At 36.9% G+C, this 19,461-nt stretch overlaps 1 protein-coding gene across 3 annotated transcripts in view; it reads right to left on the minus strand.

Moving 5' to 3' along the window:
• Positions 1-18,595, minus strand: part of LOC114652966 (histone acetyltransferase KAT5) — a 56,045-nt gene extending 37,450 nt beyond the window's left edge. For 2 of the 3 annotated variants that reach the window (XM_028803221.2, XM_028803219.2), the window contains exons 1-4: positions 18,487-18,595; positions 18,306-18,375; positions 8,609-8,677; positions 6,349-6,485 (exon numbers count right to left, since the gene is read on the minus strand). In XM_028803221.2, coding sequence (XP_028659054.1) covers positions 6,349-6,485; positions 8,609-8,677; positions 18,306-18,375; positions 18,487-18,498 — 288 coding nt within the window. In that variant the 5' untranslated portion in view covers positions 18,499-18,595. The remainder of the gene's footprint in view (positions 1-6,348; positions 6,486-8,608; positions 8,678-18,305; positions 18,376-18,486) is intronic. The other variant, XM_028803220.2, reaches the window with a different exon arrangement.
• Between the last annotated feature and the right edge of the window lie 866 nt (positions 18,596-19,461).

Consider the following 19,461-nt stretch of genomic DNA (forward strand, 5'->3'; position numbering starts at 1 on the left):
TCTAATATGATCTAATATTTTACCTAAAATTAAACAATTTATTGCAGTTACAGTTTCCTGGGTAATTTCTGTAGTAAGACATTTACTATAGAATGGAAGTGATAAATAATGCAAATTGAAGCTCTTTTAATCATTAAAAAAATCTAACTAGACATAAAGTAAAATGGTAAAAACATGTACCTGCATTTTAAAGGTTTACAGTAATATTTTCCAATGATCCCTCAATTTATACAAATTATGGTAATTATAATCTAAATCATAACACAACTCTTCCTTTCTATAAAGAAGCACAGGTTTCAGACAAAAATATCAAAGGGCAACTCATCCTCTATATATCATACTGTTATTTAATATGTTTGGAAGAAGTAGACTTGGCTATACTCTTAAACAGTACTAAAGTTTTTAAAAGTGACAAGACATGATGGCAAAATATATTTATAATCGTCACTTAACTATTTCCCTAACATTAAAAACACTAAATACCTTAATGATGCAAACCAAACATTACCTTAAGATAGACACTGAACTAAACACAAGTTGTATTTATTCTCTTACAACTCAGGAAATGTTATGTGTCTTGCAATAAGCACAGCTTAGCTTTTCTGCCAAAGGTAAATACATTTTTACTTGTCAAAAATGTACAGTAAACGTAAGAGTTAGGGGGAAAATATGTAGAGAAAAGCCAAGCAAAATTACACCATTTATTGGCTAACTGAAAAGATTACAATATGCAAGCTTTCGAGGCAACTCAGGCCCCTTCTTCAGTCAAGATGTATACATCTCTTATTGGCTTTTCTCTACATTCATAATGGCTAACACGGTACAACACCCTAGTACTGGGGAAAATGTGTGTTATGGAAGACTAAAAAAACAATATTTGGATTGATTTGGCTTGTTCAGCCATTCAGGATTTAGCTTCAGTCTCTCCAGGACCCCGTGTAGTCTGTGCATGGCCAAAGTCAGAAGCACTAATTAGGCAACAGCATGACAGGTTAACACTGAGACAGGGTGGTCTTAAGAAGTCAAAGTTTAGTTCAAAGTCTCAAATCTAGACCCAGAGCAAATATTCAGTACTCAGTAGCAAGTCTGATATGGTTGAAAATAAGACTAATTCAGAATGATCCAAAATACAGTAATCCCTCCTCCATTGCGGGGGTTGCGTTCCAGAGCCACCCGCGAAACAAGAAAATCCGCGAAGTAGAAACCATATGTTTATATGGTTATTTTTATATTGTCATGCTTGGGTCACAGATTTGCGCAGAAACACAGGAGGTTGTAGAGAGACAGGAACGTTATTCAAACACTGCAAAAAAACATTTGTCTCTTTTTCAAAAGTTTAAACTGTGCTCCATGACAAGACAGAGATGACAGTTCTGTCTCACAAATAAAAGAATGCAAACATATCTTCCTCTTCAAAGGAGTGCGCGTCAGGAGCACAGACTGTCAGAAAGACAGAGGAAAGCAAACAAATCAATAGAGCTGTTTGGCTTTTAAGTATGCGAAGCACCACCGGTTCAAAGCTGTTGAAGGCGGCAGCTCACACCCCCTCCGCCAGGAGCAGGGAGAGAGAGAGAGAGACAGAGAAAAACAAACAGTCAAAAATCAATACGTGCCCTTCGAGCTTTTAAGTATGCGAAGCACCGTGCAGCATGTCGGCTTCAGGAAGCAGCTGCACAGAAGATAGCAACGTGAAGATAATCTTTCAGCATTTTTAGACGAGCGTCCGTATTGTCTAGGTGTGCGAACAGCCCCCCTGCTCACACCCCCTATGTCAGGATCAGAGAAAGTCAGCGCAAGAGAGAGAGAGAGAGAGAGAGAGAGAGAGAAAAGTAAGTTGGGTAGCTTCTCAGCCATCTGCCAATAGCGTCCCTTGTATGGAATCAACTGGGCAAACCAACTGAGGAAGCATGTACCAGAAATTAAAAGACCCATTGTCCTCAGAAATCCGCGAACCAGCAAAAAATCTGCGATATATATTTAAATATGCTTACATATAGAAGCCGCGAAAGGCGAAGCGCGATATAGCGAGGGATCACTGTATGTAAATCTAATAGTTAAAATAAAACGCCTTCCAGCTAACAAGATTACTGTACCAACACTGAGATTAAACTAGACGTTCTATTTGACAAGGTAACCACTTTACTACCATGTCAGCAGCAGTAACATGAAGGAAATTCATATCTGTACAAAAATGGAAAAAAATAAAAAAATATACCAACTTAACTGTATCTGGCTCAGGTAGCAGAGACCTGGGGCCTCATTTATAAAAATTTGCATGGCTTTAATCCTGAAAATATGAAAATGCCAAAAAACAGGAAAATATATATGCTGGGAGAAAAAAAAAAGATTTACAAAACCTAGTGTAGGCACATTTTTATGTAACTTTATAAATCACAATTGTCTTGTAAATGTGCGTCTATGAACGCAGCTTAATGCTAATAATCATCATACATATGCAATCACAATGCTACAGACATTCACTGGGTATTATAGCAGCCTTCCTCCTGACATGTCAAGACTCGGACACCTGCATTCAAGATTGCTTTGCAAAAGAGCGTACAAGATCATGCGTGGTATTATAGTGCCTCTCATCCCATTGCCATAATTTCACAGTTTCTCCAAAATGTTACGTATGCACAGGTCAGAGTTGCCATAAATATACACAAGCTTTTGGCGTAAATGAGGCACGAGGCATGCAAATAAAAGGTCAACCTTTGTAAATAACTGGAGTTTGGAAAGGCCTGGATTTTTTTTGTTTTTTAAGAGAGATGCACCATTTTTTAATCAGAGCACCTTTTAGACTTAAATATCAGGCTGTTTTCTATCCCTCCTATTATTCTACAGTATCTTCTCTCCAAAAAAATCACAATACTTAACTCAGTGAACTTGAAAGGATCCTCAAATATATGCATAAATCCTCCAGTTCTTCTGTAACACAAGTTAAGTGGTGTATCACTTGTCAATAATATTCACTTAATTGCCCATGGTCAATGCAACCATTCTTCAAAGTTATAACAAATTAGCTTGCAATGCTCACAATACTATGCATAAACTTCAACTCTCAACATGCTCATTTACTATTACCTGAAAACTCTAAAGGACTATTTCTATAAAAAGAGAACAGTTTTTCCAAACCTTTCTTCATATTTGTAACTGGCATTTCTGAAGACAGAGGCACACATCTTAAATGGGCAAGAAACAGAACATAAGTATAATTATATGTGATATTCCAGCAACAACAGCAGTAAGGCTAGAAATCTGACAAAGTGGGATAAACAGCCAAGTATTCCTAGGATAGTATTCGGTCATAAAATTGCAAAATTAGCTTAATTTGCAGCAGCTACTCATGTAAATTTCCAGAGTTATGCTTGTGTATAGAGAAATACTATAAAGTACTAAATGAAAAACATACGAAAAAATGTACTCCAACATAAAAGGTTTAATCCAAAATATCTGTAACATATTTTTATTGTCAAAACATCATATTTGAATTTAATTGCTAAAGAACATTTAAAGGGAATTTACTGAATCAGAATAAATCTAAAAACAACGTCATACCTGCACAATACAGCTGTATTTTTAAATAGTTAATGATCTCAAACCCCACTGTCCCACAAAGAGATCTTTCTAAACCAGGGGCCTGGAGGCTGCTTGTAGAAATTTCTAATATTTCAGCCCTCATCAAGTGCTCCTAACATAATTATTCTACAGTTGGCAGGTGTAAATGTGGTAAATTGCCATATGGTGATAGCTAAAACATAATTTAATAATATAAGTTTATACAATATGAAGAGTCTATAGTGCTGCAACATACAGGGTACATACTTACAGGGTAAGTGTGCATGGTTTTAGCAGATTGCTTGCCTCTGTCCAGCATGTGGGGTTTTAAAGAATATGATTTTGCCCATGGCTGACTTAATCAGCAATGGATTTGGTTAGAAATGATACCTGAAAGCGGAATTGTGTGTGTGACTCCAGATCTGTGCACAAATCAGCATTAAAAATGCTGTTAATAAATATAAAAAATTAAGTTAGAAGGACAAAGGTTTCCTGTTAGTTCAACTAAAACAGATTATTATCGTACTTCAACCTATGTGTTTGGATAGACAAGGAGTAAAATGTGCTTACCTGCCCATGCTGTCAGGAAACTTGTATGTTTTTCAGGTGCTTTATCACAGAGTCAGAACAAGTGGACAAAATTACGTCTCACTAAGTAAGCTCACTTCAATTTTGGAATAGTGTGGTTAATTTATCTTTTTCTTTATTCTTCAATCTTTCCAATAATCTGAGTTAACTGCAACAGGCAAAACTTATACATTTTCCCGATTTTAAGGATTACTGTTCAAACAGAAGTGAGGATTTTGTTAGATATGCAAATCAGGTTGCCATCCTTCGACGTGAAGACAGACTTTGCAATTTTTTATTATCTTTTGCAGTTAATATGGACAACATTACAAAAGTCTCAGAGCTGAAAGTAACTCAAATCCAGTGCATTAGTGAACTTAAAAATAAGTTTCTTTGGCAAATTTCTACAAACTCTACATTACTCAGAATTTGTTTCCAAGGCTTTCAAGCATCCTCTGCATATGGCATCACTACTTGATAACACAGCGGCAAGTAGGTCTTTTCAGAAATGAAAACTGGTAAATCAAAAAGAGAAGCCTACTAACAGGTAAAAATATGTGCAATTAATTTATTGTTGCAACAACCAGCATCTCAGTTGATATTAAAAAGTTTGTGCAGTTCATGTAAATGATTATTTCATAGAAAAATCCTCACTTTATATTTTTTCCTCTCTTTGGGGTTTGAGCATTGTTCTTAACAACCTTTTATCAAAAGTATTATAATTAAACCATTTATGAGTTCAAACATTTTTAAAGTTACTGTTTGCCCTGTCCTAAATCTGCCTAAGGATCTGTTAGGCCCTTGAGCAAGACCCTTAAACCTGCAACTGCTCCAGTGGCACTGTACAATGGTTGACCCTGCGCTCTGACGCCAAAGGGTATGCGAAAAATAAATTCCTAATACAAGAAATTGTATAAGGCTAATAAAAAAAAAAAAATCACTTGGATTAAAAAGTTCACCTTTATTTTTCTTTTTTTTTAAATGCACCACTGTACAAGTCATTATTGACAAATCACTTTTATTTTTATTTTTTTTTAAATGCACCACTGTACAAGTCATTATTGACAAATCACTTTGCCACCCAAAACGTTTGCCCATCCCTGTTTTAAATTAATGTTTTCCTTAGTAGTGGTATGTGACTGCTACAAGGCTAAAAATTTTAGAAGTAATGCATTGGTCAAGATTTATGCTTCAAGATTCAAAGGCAAGTGCCCAAATTGGTAAATAACTGCATTTTTTCATTGAAGTCAACTAACTCCAAAGCAGCAAGAGTTCCTTCTCTACTGCACATGCAGTTCAGAAAAATAATTTTCATAAATAAACCATATAATTAACAAAAATCATAGTTTCAGTTTAACGTAAAGATAAAGATTGCCTACTGATTTACTGACCAGTTCTTAGTAGATGATTGTATTTGATCAAATGTTTAGTTAGCTAATAACTCCGCTAGTCTCTGAAAAAGCATTTAATAAAACTTGCTGGTAGTCAAGCAGCACCTTGTTTTTACTGCCAATTCAGTCTATTGACTCAAAATACAGAATTTTATATTTCACAGCAATCCAGTTGAAGTCAGACAGGAACTACACTGAATTTTTTTTTTTTTTCATGTTCAATGATTTGTAAAGTAAGAAACTGGTTTTTGCTATCAACTGCAGGGGATTGTTGCACACTGCGCAAGCAATACAAACAAAAGTAAGCAGTAGACAGTTTGAGAAGAAGTTTAGATACTGTACATTCCTTTAGGCATTTACTTTACTTTTCAGTGAAGGTTTGGATTCATGTGAAAAGACTAATGTTTGGGCACTTTACATATATTAAGTATGCTATCTTTTTCCAAAGCTTTTTTAGTTTATTTACTTTACTCTGAGCTTATTATGAATATTTATGTATTTTCACTCCACCAGACATATACAATTATTGTTAATTTTTTTTTTTTACTGATGCACTTTTAAATTTTTGCATGGTGCATTAGGGCCATTGACATACCGAGTCCTATCACAGTTTGGACAGCAGTACCTTTCTGTCCTCACAGGTGGTGCAGTGGTAGTGCTGCTGCTTTGCAGTAAGGAGACTGTGGAAGATTGTGGGTTCGCTTCCCGGTTCCTCCCTGTGTGGATAGCGCTTTGAGTACTGAGAAAAGCGCTATATAAATGTAATGAATTATTATTATTATTATTATGCAATACCTTTATGAAGTATTTAAGTTAACTTATAAATACTTACCACATCCCGCTCAGGAGAACTTGGCCGTGAGGTGGGAAGTCCATTCTTTGTAGGTGTTTTTGCTTCTTTTTTGGGAAACTGAAGTTTCTTCAAATCCAGCCTATCAGGTGTCACCCATTCATCCAGGCGTTTGTTAACTGATGTGCAGAAAAAACACTTTAATCACTATACATTATAGTAGTAAATCAAACCAACCCAAAATAACGTCAAAATCTGAATTTGGTACATCAAACTTTTGTCATGCTCTAGGTTTAGTGACAGATTGTGTTGCAATAACATTCACAACTTACTATCTACTTTAAAGCACCAATAGGTTCCTTCATTACCTTTTACTTAATATTTTTGACTTCAGAGGCAAAATATGAGTAAGAATGTCCTTCAGATATATAGCTAATAAAGCAATGCAAATAGATACCATAATCACTGTTTTAATTGGAATTTTTGGGGTTTACCCATAAAAGCTGCTTCTCCCCCAAATTGTTTCCTTCACTTTCCATGGTCCTGGGTATCCCTTTGAGTAAGAACCATTCTTTTCCATATCATCTAACAACACCTTCAACCATGTCTTCTTTTGCCTCCCCTCTTGGCCTCATGCCTTCTACTTCTGTCTGGGTGCATCTCTTCATCTAGTCATTATATGTCTTTCACACCACAACCCCAAACCACTTTAGCCTGTTTATCCTCAGTACAATCCCGATCTTCTCCATACCAAATCTTTTTCTTAAGTCAACATTCTGTCTCCACTCACTTAAAGACACTCCACACAACCATCTGATCATTCTCTATACTTTCCAGTCTTACTTCAGGTTCTGCTTTTACCGGCCAAATCTCACTCCCACTGAACATACTACTGCTTGCACAGCTTTCATAAATGTTACCTTTCAAAGCCAACAGGAGTCCACCTGTCAAGGCATATTCAAACTATTCAACACAAGATGTCTAAAGCAGTAGTTCCTGAGTTTAGTCCTGGGGTACCCCTGTGGCTAAAGATTTTTTTCTAACAAGATTCATAGGCAGCGAGTTACTTTACCTCTAACCGAGACCTTTGTTTTAATAGCTGCACTTTTTTCCACTTTTTCATATTCTGCATTCAGAAGAGGACAGATGTGATATTTACACTTGTAAGAAAATTAGAAATATATTTATCTTTGCTACTGCTGAACTCTCTTTTGTAATTTTTCTGTTAATTCACCTTTTGTTCCGAGAGTTTAGGCTTTTAATTTCTTCCTAATAACAACAAGCAACGAGCTGAGCAGACACAAGGACAAAAGGCAATAAATGCTCAAAAGCTAAAGCTACATCTGTATCATACCTAATAGTGAGTTCATTAATAAATAAATGCATAAATAACCATAAATCCGGGAAAGGCAAAAATAAAGTTAAGATGACATTGATAGTGATAAAAATCTTAAATATGAAGACAAAAAACTGATTTACATACATGTAGCATACATGAATGATTCTTACAGTTCAATAAATATTTAGTAAACTCAATTTTGTATTTTCATGATAGGCGGTAGGTAGGAGTCCAATATTAAAAGCAGAACTACAGTAGATTAAGATGAAATGGAAAAAGACAGACCTAAAGCAACATCAAGAAAAAGTAAAGAAGTGCAAGAAGATACTCATTTCATATATATTACTCCACATATGTGTGAGGAAAGGTAGCAGAGTTTGTCAAGTACATCATTTTTTATGTCTTTCAGTTAAGAAAATAAAACCAATGAAACAACAGCCAACATTTTTACAAAGTATTTGGTTGCATCAACTCATGTGTTACATAAAACACAAGGAAACAACAGTTGAGACTTATAGAAATGTATTTCTATATTATTTACAGAGGAAAAAATGGTGGTCCTTTTTTTTTTTTAGGGTAGACCGCAAACTTCTCTATGATTTTGTGCAACAAAAGGTTATTTCATCAGAGTCATCTGCTATATATACACAATATGCAACAAGATACTGTACAAGCATAAATAAAATATAGGTGTCTGCACAATAATTCAACTAACTAAAGGAATCTGAATCACGCTAGTGAAAGTCTACGTAAAAGATTTTGATGTGCTTTCTTGTGTTTGAAAGAAAAAAAATAAATGTGAACTACATGAAATTTAATAAGAAATCACTTTGGTACATGAAAAACACAAATCTATGGTAAACACAGTTATTTACAGTTACAGTGAAACTGAAAAGGCTCACACATGAAAAATAAAGACAAACTAGAGGTTAAAAAAAAAAAAACAACTGCTTCCATACTTACAATCAATATAGTGAACATAATAAAGCTTTCTTCCAGTCACTTCTTTCACACTGAGGATTTCTGCTAAGGCTATAAAGAGAGAAAATCAATAAAAGAAAAAAATTAAATCAGCTTATCAGTGTAAATCTTTAGCAAATGCTTTATTATACTTGCCTCTAACTGCCTTAATATAAAATAATTACATTTTATTAAAGTAGAATTTTAAAACAACAGAAATAAAAATCTATATATTGCAAAGTGCTTTCAGCACGAAGATAATATGAATACAGTGTACTGTGCTCATGCTATCGAACTTCCATCATTTACAATTTGCAAAAGAGCCCAGAAGTATAAACTGAGCTTATTGTGATTCTCTCAGTTACTTCTGTACTAACCAGTCCTTTGGAAAGTAGAAAATAATATTAAATTCTACCACATTCCAGAATTGCCATACACAAATTCCTGAGTTATAAAATAATAATAATAATGCATCTCAAAAAAACGTATCAATTAATATGAAACATTATAATGAAACACTTAGCCGTTCTCCTGGTCAAAGAAATCTTCAACACACATGAAAATTGGAGAGGGAGTTTGCTGTCAAAGTCAACATATATTCTAATATACAAAATAATTGTCTAAATTGAACATGCATTTTCCCCCTTTTCTCTACATCATTTTTGGCAGTTATTCATAGAGGTTGCTGTGTAAAAATTAAAAAATCTGAATTACAGTGCATCTGGAAAGTGTTCACAGCGCATCACTTTTTCCACATTTTGTTATCTTACAGCCTTATTCCAAAATGGATTAAATTAATTTTTTTCCTCAGAATTCTACACACAACACCCCATAATGACAACGTGAAAAAAAAGTTTGAGGTTTTTGCAAATTTATTAAAAATAAAAAAACGGAGAAATCACATGTACATAAGTATTCACAGCCTTTGCTCAATACTTTGTTGATGCACCTTTGGCAGCAATTTTACAGCCTCAAGTCTTTTTGAATATGATGCCACAAGCTTGGCACACCTATCCTTGGCCAGTTTCGCCCATTCCTCTTGCAGCACCTCTCAAGCTCCATCAGGTTGGATGGGAAGTATCGGTGCACAGCCATTTTAAGATCTCTCCAGAGATGTTCAATCGGATTCAAGTCAGGGCTCTGGCTGGGCCACTCAAGGACATTCACAGAGTTGTCCTGAAGCCACTCCTTTGATATCTTGGCTGTGTGCTTAGGGTCGTTGTCCTGCTGAAAGATGAACCGTCGCCCCAGTCTGAGGTCAAGAGCGCTCTGGAACAGGTTTTCATCCAGGATGTCTCTGTACATTGCTGCAGTCATCTTTCCCTTTATCCTGACTAGTCTCCCAGTTCCTGCCGCTGAAAAACATCCCCACAGCATGATGCTGCCCCCACCATGCTTCACTGTAGGGATGGTATTGGCCTGGTGATGAGCAGTGCCTGGTTTCCTCCAAACGTGACGCCTGGCATTCACACCAAAGAGTTCAATCTTTGTCTCATCAGACCAGAGAATTTTCTTTCTCATGGTCCGAGAGTCCTTCAGGTGCCTTTTGGCAAACTCCAGATGGGCTGCCATGTGCCTTTATACTAAGGAGTGGCTTCCGTCTGGTCACTCTACCATACAGGCCTGATTGGTGGATTGCTGCAGAGATGGTTGTCCTTCTGGAAGGTTCTCCTCTCTCCACAGAGGACCTCTGGAGCTCTGACAGAGTGACCATCGGGTTCTTGGTCACCTCCCTGACTAAGGCCCTTCTCCCCCAATTGCTCAGTTTAGATGGCCGGCCAGCTCTTTCCAAATCATTTCCAACCAACTGAATTTACCACAGGTGGTCTCCCATTAAGCTGCAGAAACATCTCAAGGATGATCAGGGGAAACAGGATGCACCTGAGCTCAATTTTGAGCTTCATGGCAAAGGCTGTGAATACTTATGTACATGTGATTTCTCAGTTTTTTTATTTTTAATAAATTTGCAAAAACCTCAAGTAAACTTTTTTCACGTTGTCATTATGGGGTGTTGTGTGTAGAATTCTGAGGAAAAAAATGAATGTAACCCATTTTGGAATAAGGCTCTAAGATAACAAAATGTGGAAAAAGTGATGCGCTGTGAATACTTTCCGGATGCACTGTAACTGACAAGCTATTCCTACAAAGTGTAAAAGCAAACAATGTATCATGATCTTGAGTGATCATTGAGTAAATATGCTCAGCTTACCCTAACCTGTATATTCAGAATTACAGTCATACTTATTCCATAAGTAAACAAAGACTGTAAGAAAACTTTCATTAATTCTGTTGATAGCAAATAATTTCAAAAGAAATGGTTATAAGTGATCTATGACTTTGTCTGCACAGGTTTTACAGCTAGAACACCACTAACACGACATTCATAATTTACTACTTTGATTAAAGCGTGCCATACATTTTTGTACAGAATCTAAAATATCATTTCTGTTTGCAGGAGTTCTGTTTATGAGCTTTTACATTTGATTATTATATCTGCCACCTGTAGCAGTACTGCTATTAAATAAAGATAGTGGTCATCACTGAGAAAGCACAACATATTCTTTGGCTTGTGCAAACAAAACCTGTAAATACTCAGCTTCTTGCTCAAAAAACGTTTTAAATGAATTTACCTGATGTGAAATGAACTTCTAAAGTACAAAATTTTATTTTTTTCTTAATTGAGGAAAACCTCTTGCAATTAGGATATTTATTTACACATATCTTCCCTTTTTCCAAAATAATAAAAATTCCAAAAATCATAATAAGCTAGAAACATAGTTTCCAAATGCACAGATCACAGTGCTTAATTCAGAAACAGTTTTAAATTAAACAGACTCTTGCGATGTTTATAAAAACCTTTTAAACATTTAGCCAGTTTGAAGAAGAAAACAATTTGGGAAATAAATTTAAAAAACAGCACCTAAGCCACTGCTACAAATTATAGTGGAGCATAGACAAGCAATTTGAAATCAACTTTGCACAACTGAATTAATCAATTATTATGACAAAGCGACCTATGAAGGACTAAGCTAAAAAGGGCTGTGGAACCTTTCCTCACCAATACTCCTTATTTCGTGTGTTTACCTAAAGTGAGAATAGGGTTTCCTCCTATATCACTGAAGATATGCAGGTTAGGTGACCTGGGGCCTCATGTATAAATGGTGTGTACGCACAGAAATGTTGCGTACGAACGTTTCCACGCTCAAATTGCCATGTATAAAACCTAAACTTGGTGTAATGCCACGCACATTTCCACGGTACCTCATACCCTGGCGTATGCAATTTCTCCACTCGGTTTTGCAGACTGGCGGCACCCAGCGTCAAAGCAGTGCTACTGTTCCTGTGTGGTTACCCTTTCTTTCTTAGACCCACATTCCTGACGCGGCTTCATAAATACACTGAAATTAACTGCATAATGTTTATTAGTGTAATGCATCTGATTGTAATTAACCTGTAGCAATATAATGGTCCAGGGAATAGCCATAGTATTCCAAATACCATAACTGCTTTAGCGTTGTTACGCTCACTGCATCTTCTTCTTTCAGCTGCTCCCGTTAAGGGTTGCCACAGCGGATCATTTTTTTCCATATTACTCTCATTGCACCACTCGGAGTATTTATATCACTGTATCTGAGTGGGGAATCACAGCAGCAGCTGATCGGAATGAGAATTATCGGTATACAGTTTCAAGCAAACACTACCTCAGCCACGGCAAAACATGTCAAAGCCTTTTCTGTACGGACCTCACGTTTCAGAAAAAGTTTCATCCCAAGAACTATAAACACACTCAATCAGTCCATCAAGTGCTCCTTGTAGAACTGTTTGTACTTATAAGTACAATTACCCCACTGTAAACTTGCACTACACTTATAATATTGCACAACCTGCGCCACTTTATAAAGTGCGTATGATGACGATATCATTTTTAAGATGAAATGCAGCAAAATATGTTGCTTATAGTATACAAATAAAACTTTAACTTCATTTAAATAATCTGTATTGTTAATAATTAAACATGTGAAGACACGGTGCCGCAGCGCTAGCTAGTTCATGGATAGCTCCTGCCTTGCGCTGTATTATTGCTGGTGCTGACGTGACACTGGAAGGATAGACGGATAGAATAATTAAACATGTACTACGAAGATATTTCAATGTTCCTTAAATGTTTTGAAGAATCGGCATTCAAAGCTTACAGATGGCTTAACGTCTATTACAGAGCTGATTGTGTGGCGATTGGGTATTTGGAGAAAGGAAAGTAAGGACAGGAATTGGAGGTTAGTATGTTTGAAAGAGACAGTACTTCTGTAATAAATTATTTCATCGAAGGTCGTGCATGGCGCAGCAAGCCTCTTGCATGAGACATGAACAAGCACTGCGCCACCGTGTTCCCATGTTTAATAACTTGCTTTCATTCCTATCATCATGAAAAAGATATCACGTAAACATCTCAGTATTTTAATTATTCAGAGAGCTGTAATATCATGAATGTAATGGATTCTGTGTCCTGTCAGAGAAAGAACGGAAGCACGTAGTGATTCACACACATAGAGCACATAGATGATCAAACACAGAACAAAGCATTTAACATGCTACTTAAGAAACTAGTAAAATAAACGATTTTAAGATGAAGTTTATGATGTTCTACTTTAATGACAAAATAAACTACGTGATTAAAGTGGAAATTTCGAGATTAAAGTTGACATTTCGTGCTTTTTTCCCCACTGTGTGCCTATTTTTTTTCTCTATACCCTAATAAGCTTTCATATGACACTCAGACGGTCCGCTACGAGTCGCCTTTTCACGCTGACTTTGATATGTGACAACTTCTTTTTTATTTCGGGCACTGTGCGACTTTGTCAACTTGAGCTTTCGAGTTTCTCCGACACTATGTCACTCGATCAACTTTCTTTTGTTGATTATACCACTGTTTAAACCAACAAATAGTACGTTTTTCCTTTGCCTCCACTTGGTATTCGCTGAAATTCTTATATTTTCCCATTGTCTTTTCACAGAATGCCATTTATATCGATTTGCATATTCAAAGAGGCGTAATTCTGGGAGGACTTGGGGAGGGACAGAAGGCGCGTGCGTTACTTTTCACGCTGATCGGGATTTATGTAGTGGAAGAACGTGAAAGTTTGCGTACGCACAGATTCCTGCATCTGGATTTTTCTGTGTGTACACACATTCCCGCTTTTGTGTTTACGCCATGTTATAGTGTGAGTTCTACGCACGGCGTTATACATGAGGCCCCTGGTGAATCCAAATTAGTGTAAAAGAGAATATGAATGGGTGTATGTGTGAGTGGGAATAAAATGGCAACTTATTTATCTAAATCCTGAGAATAATCTTGCCCTAAGTCAGTGTCTGTGCCACAGCACATTAAGCTGGGGAGAAATTAACAGGAATTTAGAATTTTGTGTTAGCCAGCAATGGTCGTGTTTATTCCACTTCTCTACTTTCACTTCCATTAATCAACTTTTAGCAATATAAGTATTGTTGAAGAGGACTATACAACAAAAGCATCAAAGCAGAACCAAGGTTAGAATTTTTTTGTAGAATTACCTTATAATTACCACAGTAAGTCTGTTAACTTTCTTATGGCAGGATGCTAACAGTTTCAGCTAATCTGCTTTTATAATTAACGTTAACTCACTCGGTTTCAACAGATGCAAGTATATGGTAATATTGAATCACCAAGACAAATAGCTGTCATCTTAAAAGATAACCATATTTGATCTACATTTAGCTAACAGTCATTTGTCTTCGTATCCTTTTCAAAATTTTTTCCTGTTGTATCCAATTTATTAAGGTCTTGCCATGGAATGTGTGGACATATAGCCTTTAAAATTATAGTTCATGTTATTTGTCACAAAAAATGTATTTAATCACATTGCAGGAGGATTAAATTCTACACAGTGACCAGCTGGTGTCACTGCATAGTCATGTTCAATTGAGAAGGGACCTGCTGTACAATTTTCCATCAGCATAGACTCAAAACACATTTACTCAGAGAGAAGCGTATTCCCTTTCAAAAGCTGATTCCCATGTCTGTATGACACCAAAGTTCTTTCAGCTAAAACGTCACTGCATCAGTTTTAAGACCTTTATGTATTTATCAGAGTTAAGGTTCCAGCTACAAATGTAAGGGGCTGCAATGGCATATAAAAAAATTGATCCTTTATCTCTTAATTGCTTGAATCCATTTTCGTTACTATGTGCTCATCAAAGGGAAAGCTGCTGAAACTCAGGGAAGGATGTTTTTGTTTAGAATTTGAACACAGAGAGGAACATAATAGATCCCTTTCCTTTGACATTCTACTCAGAAAACAGTATATGCATCGGCACCGCCTCCTAGAAGAAAAACTTATCTTGAAAGAGAGATAATTGCGTTTTCACTGTGTGGTTAGGTCTCATTATATTATGAACGACACCCACAGTGTTTTCAAATCATATCAATATGCCTAAAGCTGGTGGCACATTACTTGACTTCTAGTTGGAAGGGGTGTCAAACTTGATGATTGCATCGTTGATCTTGTTGCCAAAGAATGTCATCTTACATGAGTAGAAATCGTATGCATTGACAATTTACACAACTCCATGACTTTCTAGCACAGCATGGCAAGCTCGCTCCTTTATGTGACAGCCAACCCAACCACAAAGCTGGCGCCGAACAGATGCTATCTCTAGGTAAATTGAGATCTGCCACAACCTCAGCCCTTTTGCCAATCTGTCGAGGTACATAAAACAAGACATCAGGTAGATAAGCCTCTACTCTGTTTGTGAGGTTCAAAACACCCACATTCTCTTTTCCTTGTAGTTGCATTAAATGCATTTTACTTCCAGCTGAGTGCTCAATCGTTCTCAACTCATATAAACACAGAGCATACCCTACAACTTAAGAGACTTGGTCACAGAGAGTAAATTGACTTTGGGCTGAGATGTTAGGGATGTCAGAGTATGCGGTGGTCACAGGAGTGTACTACAACTGTCTCTGACTCTCTAAGATTTGTAAGTCTACGATTGAAACTTTCTGGAATAATTGTGCAAATTGGTAGTTTCTTAAGTATGCATATTTAATATACAAGAGCAAACACAACCTCATCTTACACAATGCAGCACTCCAGAAGTTTCATTTATAAACTCTGATTGGATTTGACCATAAAAATAAGCATATACCTCTAACAAATCTGATTTATAAAAAAAAATTTACCTTTATAAATCACAATCAACCTGAAATGTGCATATGTGAATGTGCCTCATCATGCTGCCGCATTGAAACAACCACACATGGGTGGAACAGCCTCCCTCCTGACACATCAAGACCCTGTCACTTGCATTCAAGAGTATCGGACTGTGCCCCACAACTGAGCATCACAGTGCCTTTCCTCTGCGCTCTGAAGGTCAGAAAACAGCATATAGTGAAAGTGTCTGGGTGGATATTTACAAGTAAAAATATAAATACTAGATATAATACAAATAAAATGTTATAGATTTCACCATTGGTTTTCCTTTATCACAACTGCTGGAGAATTTATTTAAAGTTATGTCCAGAGTTTGCCGTTTACTTGGCATAGTTGCGGGCTTGGCGCCATCAGAGTTCATCTCGGTGTTGTGTTGCGCGAGATGCATGTGACTCTTACTGGTACAGTATTACCACAATACTTGACTTTACTGTGACAGACTTTGCATATGGTTGTAATTATCTCAAGTTCTCTGTTTACTTTGTGAACTCCAAAGAGAGTCCAGGCTTTAGATTTAAATTGTGGTGGCACCACAGAAATCTCAAAACAACCTTGATCAGTCATGCTCTCATTTTGCACTTTTTTTAAGGTGCGTGGTCTGTCAGAAAATTGTGACCGTATTCAGCAACCATGCAGGGACATTACGGAAGCAGCTTAAGAAAATGTATGTGCTATGCATTCCAATTACAATCACTAAATCAGTAAACTGTTATTATGGCAACAGCAAATGCCTGGTTGCCTGCAACTCATATTTAACTATCTATAGTATTTAGTTCACATAGTATGGTTTATGCGTGGTTGCACACAATTACATTTTGTTGATTGGAATGCCAGCATTTTTTTTTTCATTCAAATATCGATTTTTTTTAATTAGCCTGCTGATCCAAAAATCAACTTTTTCTCCACCCCTAATAAATTCTTACTTTTGCCTAGAAACCTACTTATGCATATTTCAAGCCTCTTTTTGTGTGTATGCAAATTTTATAAATATTACCCCAGGTGAGCACTACTGCTTAACAAGCCAAAAGCAAAACAGTGGTCAGATCGATTCAAAAGATTAAGGTGGCACCCTTTAATGCACTGGCTTATGTACTGGGGAACCGAATACACAGCACCGAATATACCACTCTGTTCACCGGAACACCATAAAATAAATTCAAGAATGTCTCTTCAAATACTTAGCTTACTACTGCATACAGTTAACAACGCTACAAAAATAACATTGTATCATCAATGTTGTCTTACCCTGTGTCTTCTGGGATTTAATAAAATAAATTCTATTACTAATCTAAAAAACCTTTTGTGGCTTTGCACGGGGTCTACATCAGTAACCTCCTCCATCACTATGCTCTTGTTTGTCTGGCAATCTCATACTGCCCCAAACTAACCTTCACTCTGTGGGTGACAGGGCCTTCAGCTCCACTGCACCCAGACTTTGGGACGACCTCCCTAAATTAATGAGATCAGCTGACTTCATTCATTCATTAAAAAAAAAAAAAAACTAATTTGTTAAGTAAGGCATTTAACATTCTTTGTCATTCTAACTGTTGTTTCAGTTTACCTTCTTTGTTCAGATGCTCAGTATGATTTGCGTTTGTATCACAAATTATGTAATTTGCTCAGGGTTTTCTTGTAATATTTTTATTTATGTATTTTATTCTGGTTCACAGCCTCTTAATCTAATTCAAAGATTTGTGTATACTGTATTTAACTTTATTTTGTGATTTATGTGTTTATGAATTGTATCAAATGTTGTATATGCCCTAACATTCTCTGAAGTGCTGAGAGCAGGAGGAATGTAATATATAAATAAAATATACTACTAACATTAACTGAAATGAATTTCCATTAACTGCGGTGGGCTGGCACACTGCCCGGGGTTTGTTTCCTGCCTTGCGCCCTGGGTTGGCTGGGATTAGCTCCGGTAGACCCCCGTGACCCTGTAGTCAGGTTATAGCGGGTTGGATAATGGATGGATGGAATTTCCATTAAGGCACTAAGCGCTCATAAAACATCACCAATACTTAACATCCTGGCGTGATGTTCAGTAATTCTAAGTACTGCTAAAATGTTGTTGCTTTCCTTTTTTTAAGGGTAAACTTCACTTTAACATTTAATTACATTACTACTTAATTTAAGACACAACTACTTTACTTTTCGACTAGAAAAAGTCAACAGAATGTGATTACTTATTTGCTCTTCTACAATTTTTGAGATACATACACTTATGTCATTTAACAAATCAACGAACTTTACACACTTATACTACGTGCTGTACAAGACTCCAGTTTATATTGTGACAGCTTTGCATTAGTTCATCCATTTCTGTGCATGTCCGCACCATCTAACGGGCTCTTAAAGAGTTTTCATCTCACAGTGACTCTTTCGCCACCATGCGGTAGCTCTACGCTACTCATAACTACTAGCCACAAGGTGTTTTTTCCCCCCATACTCACGCCACTCGTCTTCATTTTCCTGATTCTTTCTGAGCACCGGGAGCCGACAACCTTCGCCTATTTCCACCTGCTGAAACAACAATAATCTTGGTTTATGAAAAACGACGACGGCGATGTATTCCAAATGCCGTTTAAAACTGTAACAAGCATTACATATTACAACACGATTATGAAAACTCACCGACTCCGCCATATTTCCTTCTTCATTCACAACAACAATCCGACGGACAAGAAGGAGCTGAGGCAGCCGCGTCGCGCCTGTTAAAAAATGTTTTCGTATTAATATACGTATTAATATATTTGCATTTTGCCAACGCAGACAAAGATGCAATTATTTTTTTAGTGAAAACTCTGAATTTCGTCTATTGTTTATTATAATTTTTTTCTATTTTTTTACTGGCATAAATATAGTCTAATGCTGAAAGACCCAACAGTTTCCAAGGTGTTACGCGCAATGCTTAGCGCTGTTTTCTGAGCACTAAGCAGTCAAGGATTAGAAGAATCAAAAGTGTGCATTAATTCTACAGCGTGAGCCAAAATGAAGCACCGCATTTCTTAAGGTCATTACGTGAGGGGGGGGGGGGCACTTTGGTCGGCGATCCCTTTAAGTTTTAAGTCGGCAACACGCCTTGGTCCGGTGGGTATCGTGCTTTCGCTGTTGAAGCGTTCATCAAAAACAACGAATCCATCATCACTACGCCACGCGTCTTCCGAACGCACTTAAGCATTCCTCCTAACGCTGGCGTCCCAAGTCGAAAAGCAATTCTTCAATGGGTGACTAAATTTAGACAGATGGGTACAATATTGAACAGAAAATCTCCAGGCCGTCCTCGGACTGTACGAACCCCTGAAAATATCCAAGCTGTAAGGGTATCTATTTTGCAGTCTCCCAGAGGTTCAGCGCGCAAACATGCTTCTGCTTTAGGCATTTCCAACACGTCTTTGGGGATGTTTTTCACGAGGACCTTAATTTCCAACCATACAAAATGATGGTAGTGCAGGAACTCACTGGGAGAGCCGTAGAGTTGTGCGCGAACATTCTGCAAACCGTTCATCGAGATGCCATCGTCATATGCAGCGACGAGGCACATTTCCATTTGAATGGTTGCTTAAATAAGCAAAACTTTTCGCAACTGGACTGAAACCGACCATCGTC

Source organism: Erpetoichthys calabaricus, chromosome 1 (genome assembly GCF_900747795.2).
Source record: "Erpetoichthys calabaricus chromosome 1, fErpCal1.3, whole genome shotgun sequence".
NCBI lineage: Eukaryota > Metazoa > Chordata > Cladistia > Polypteriformes > Polypteridae > Erpetoichthys > Erpetoichthys calabaricus.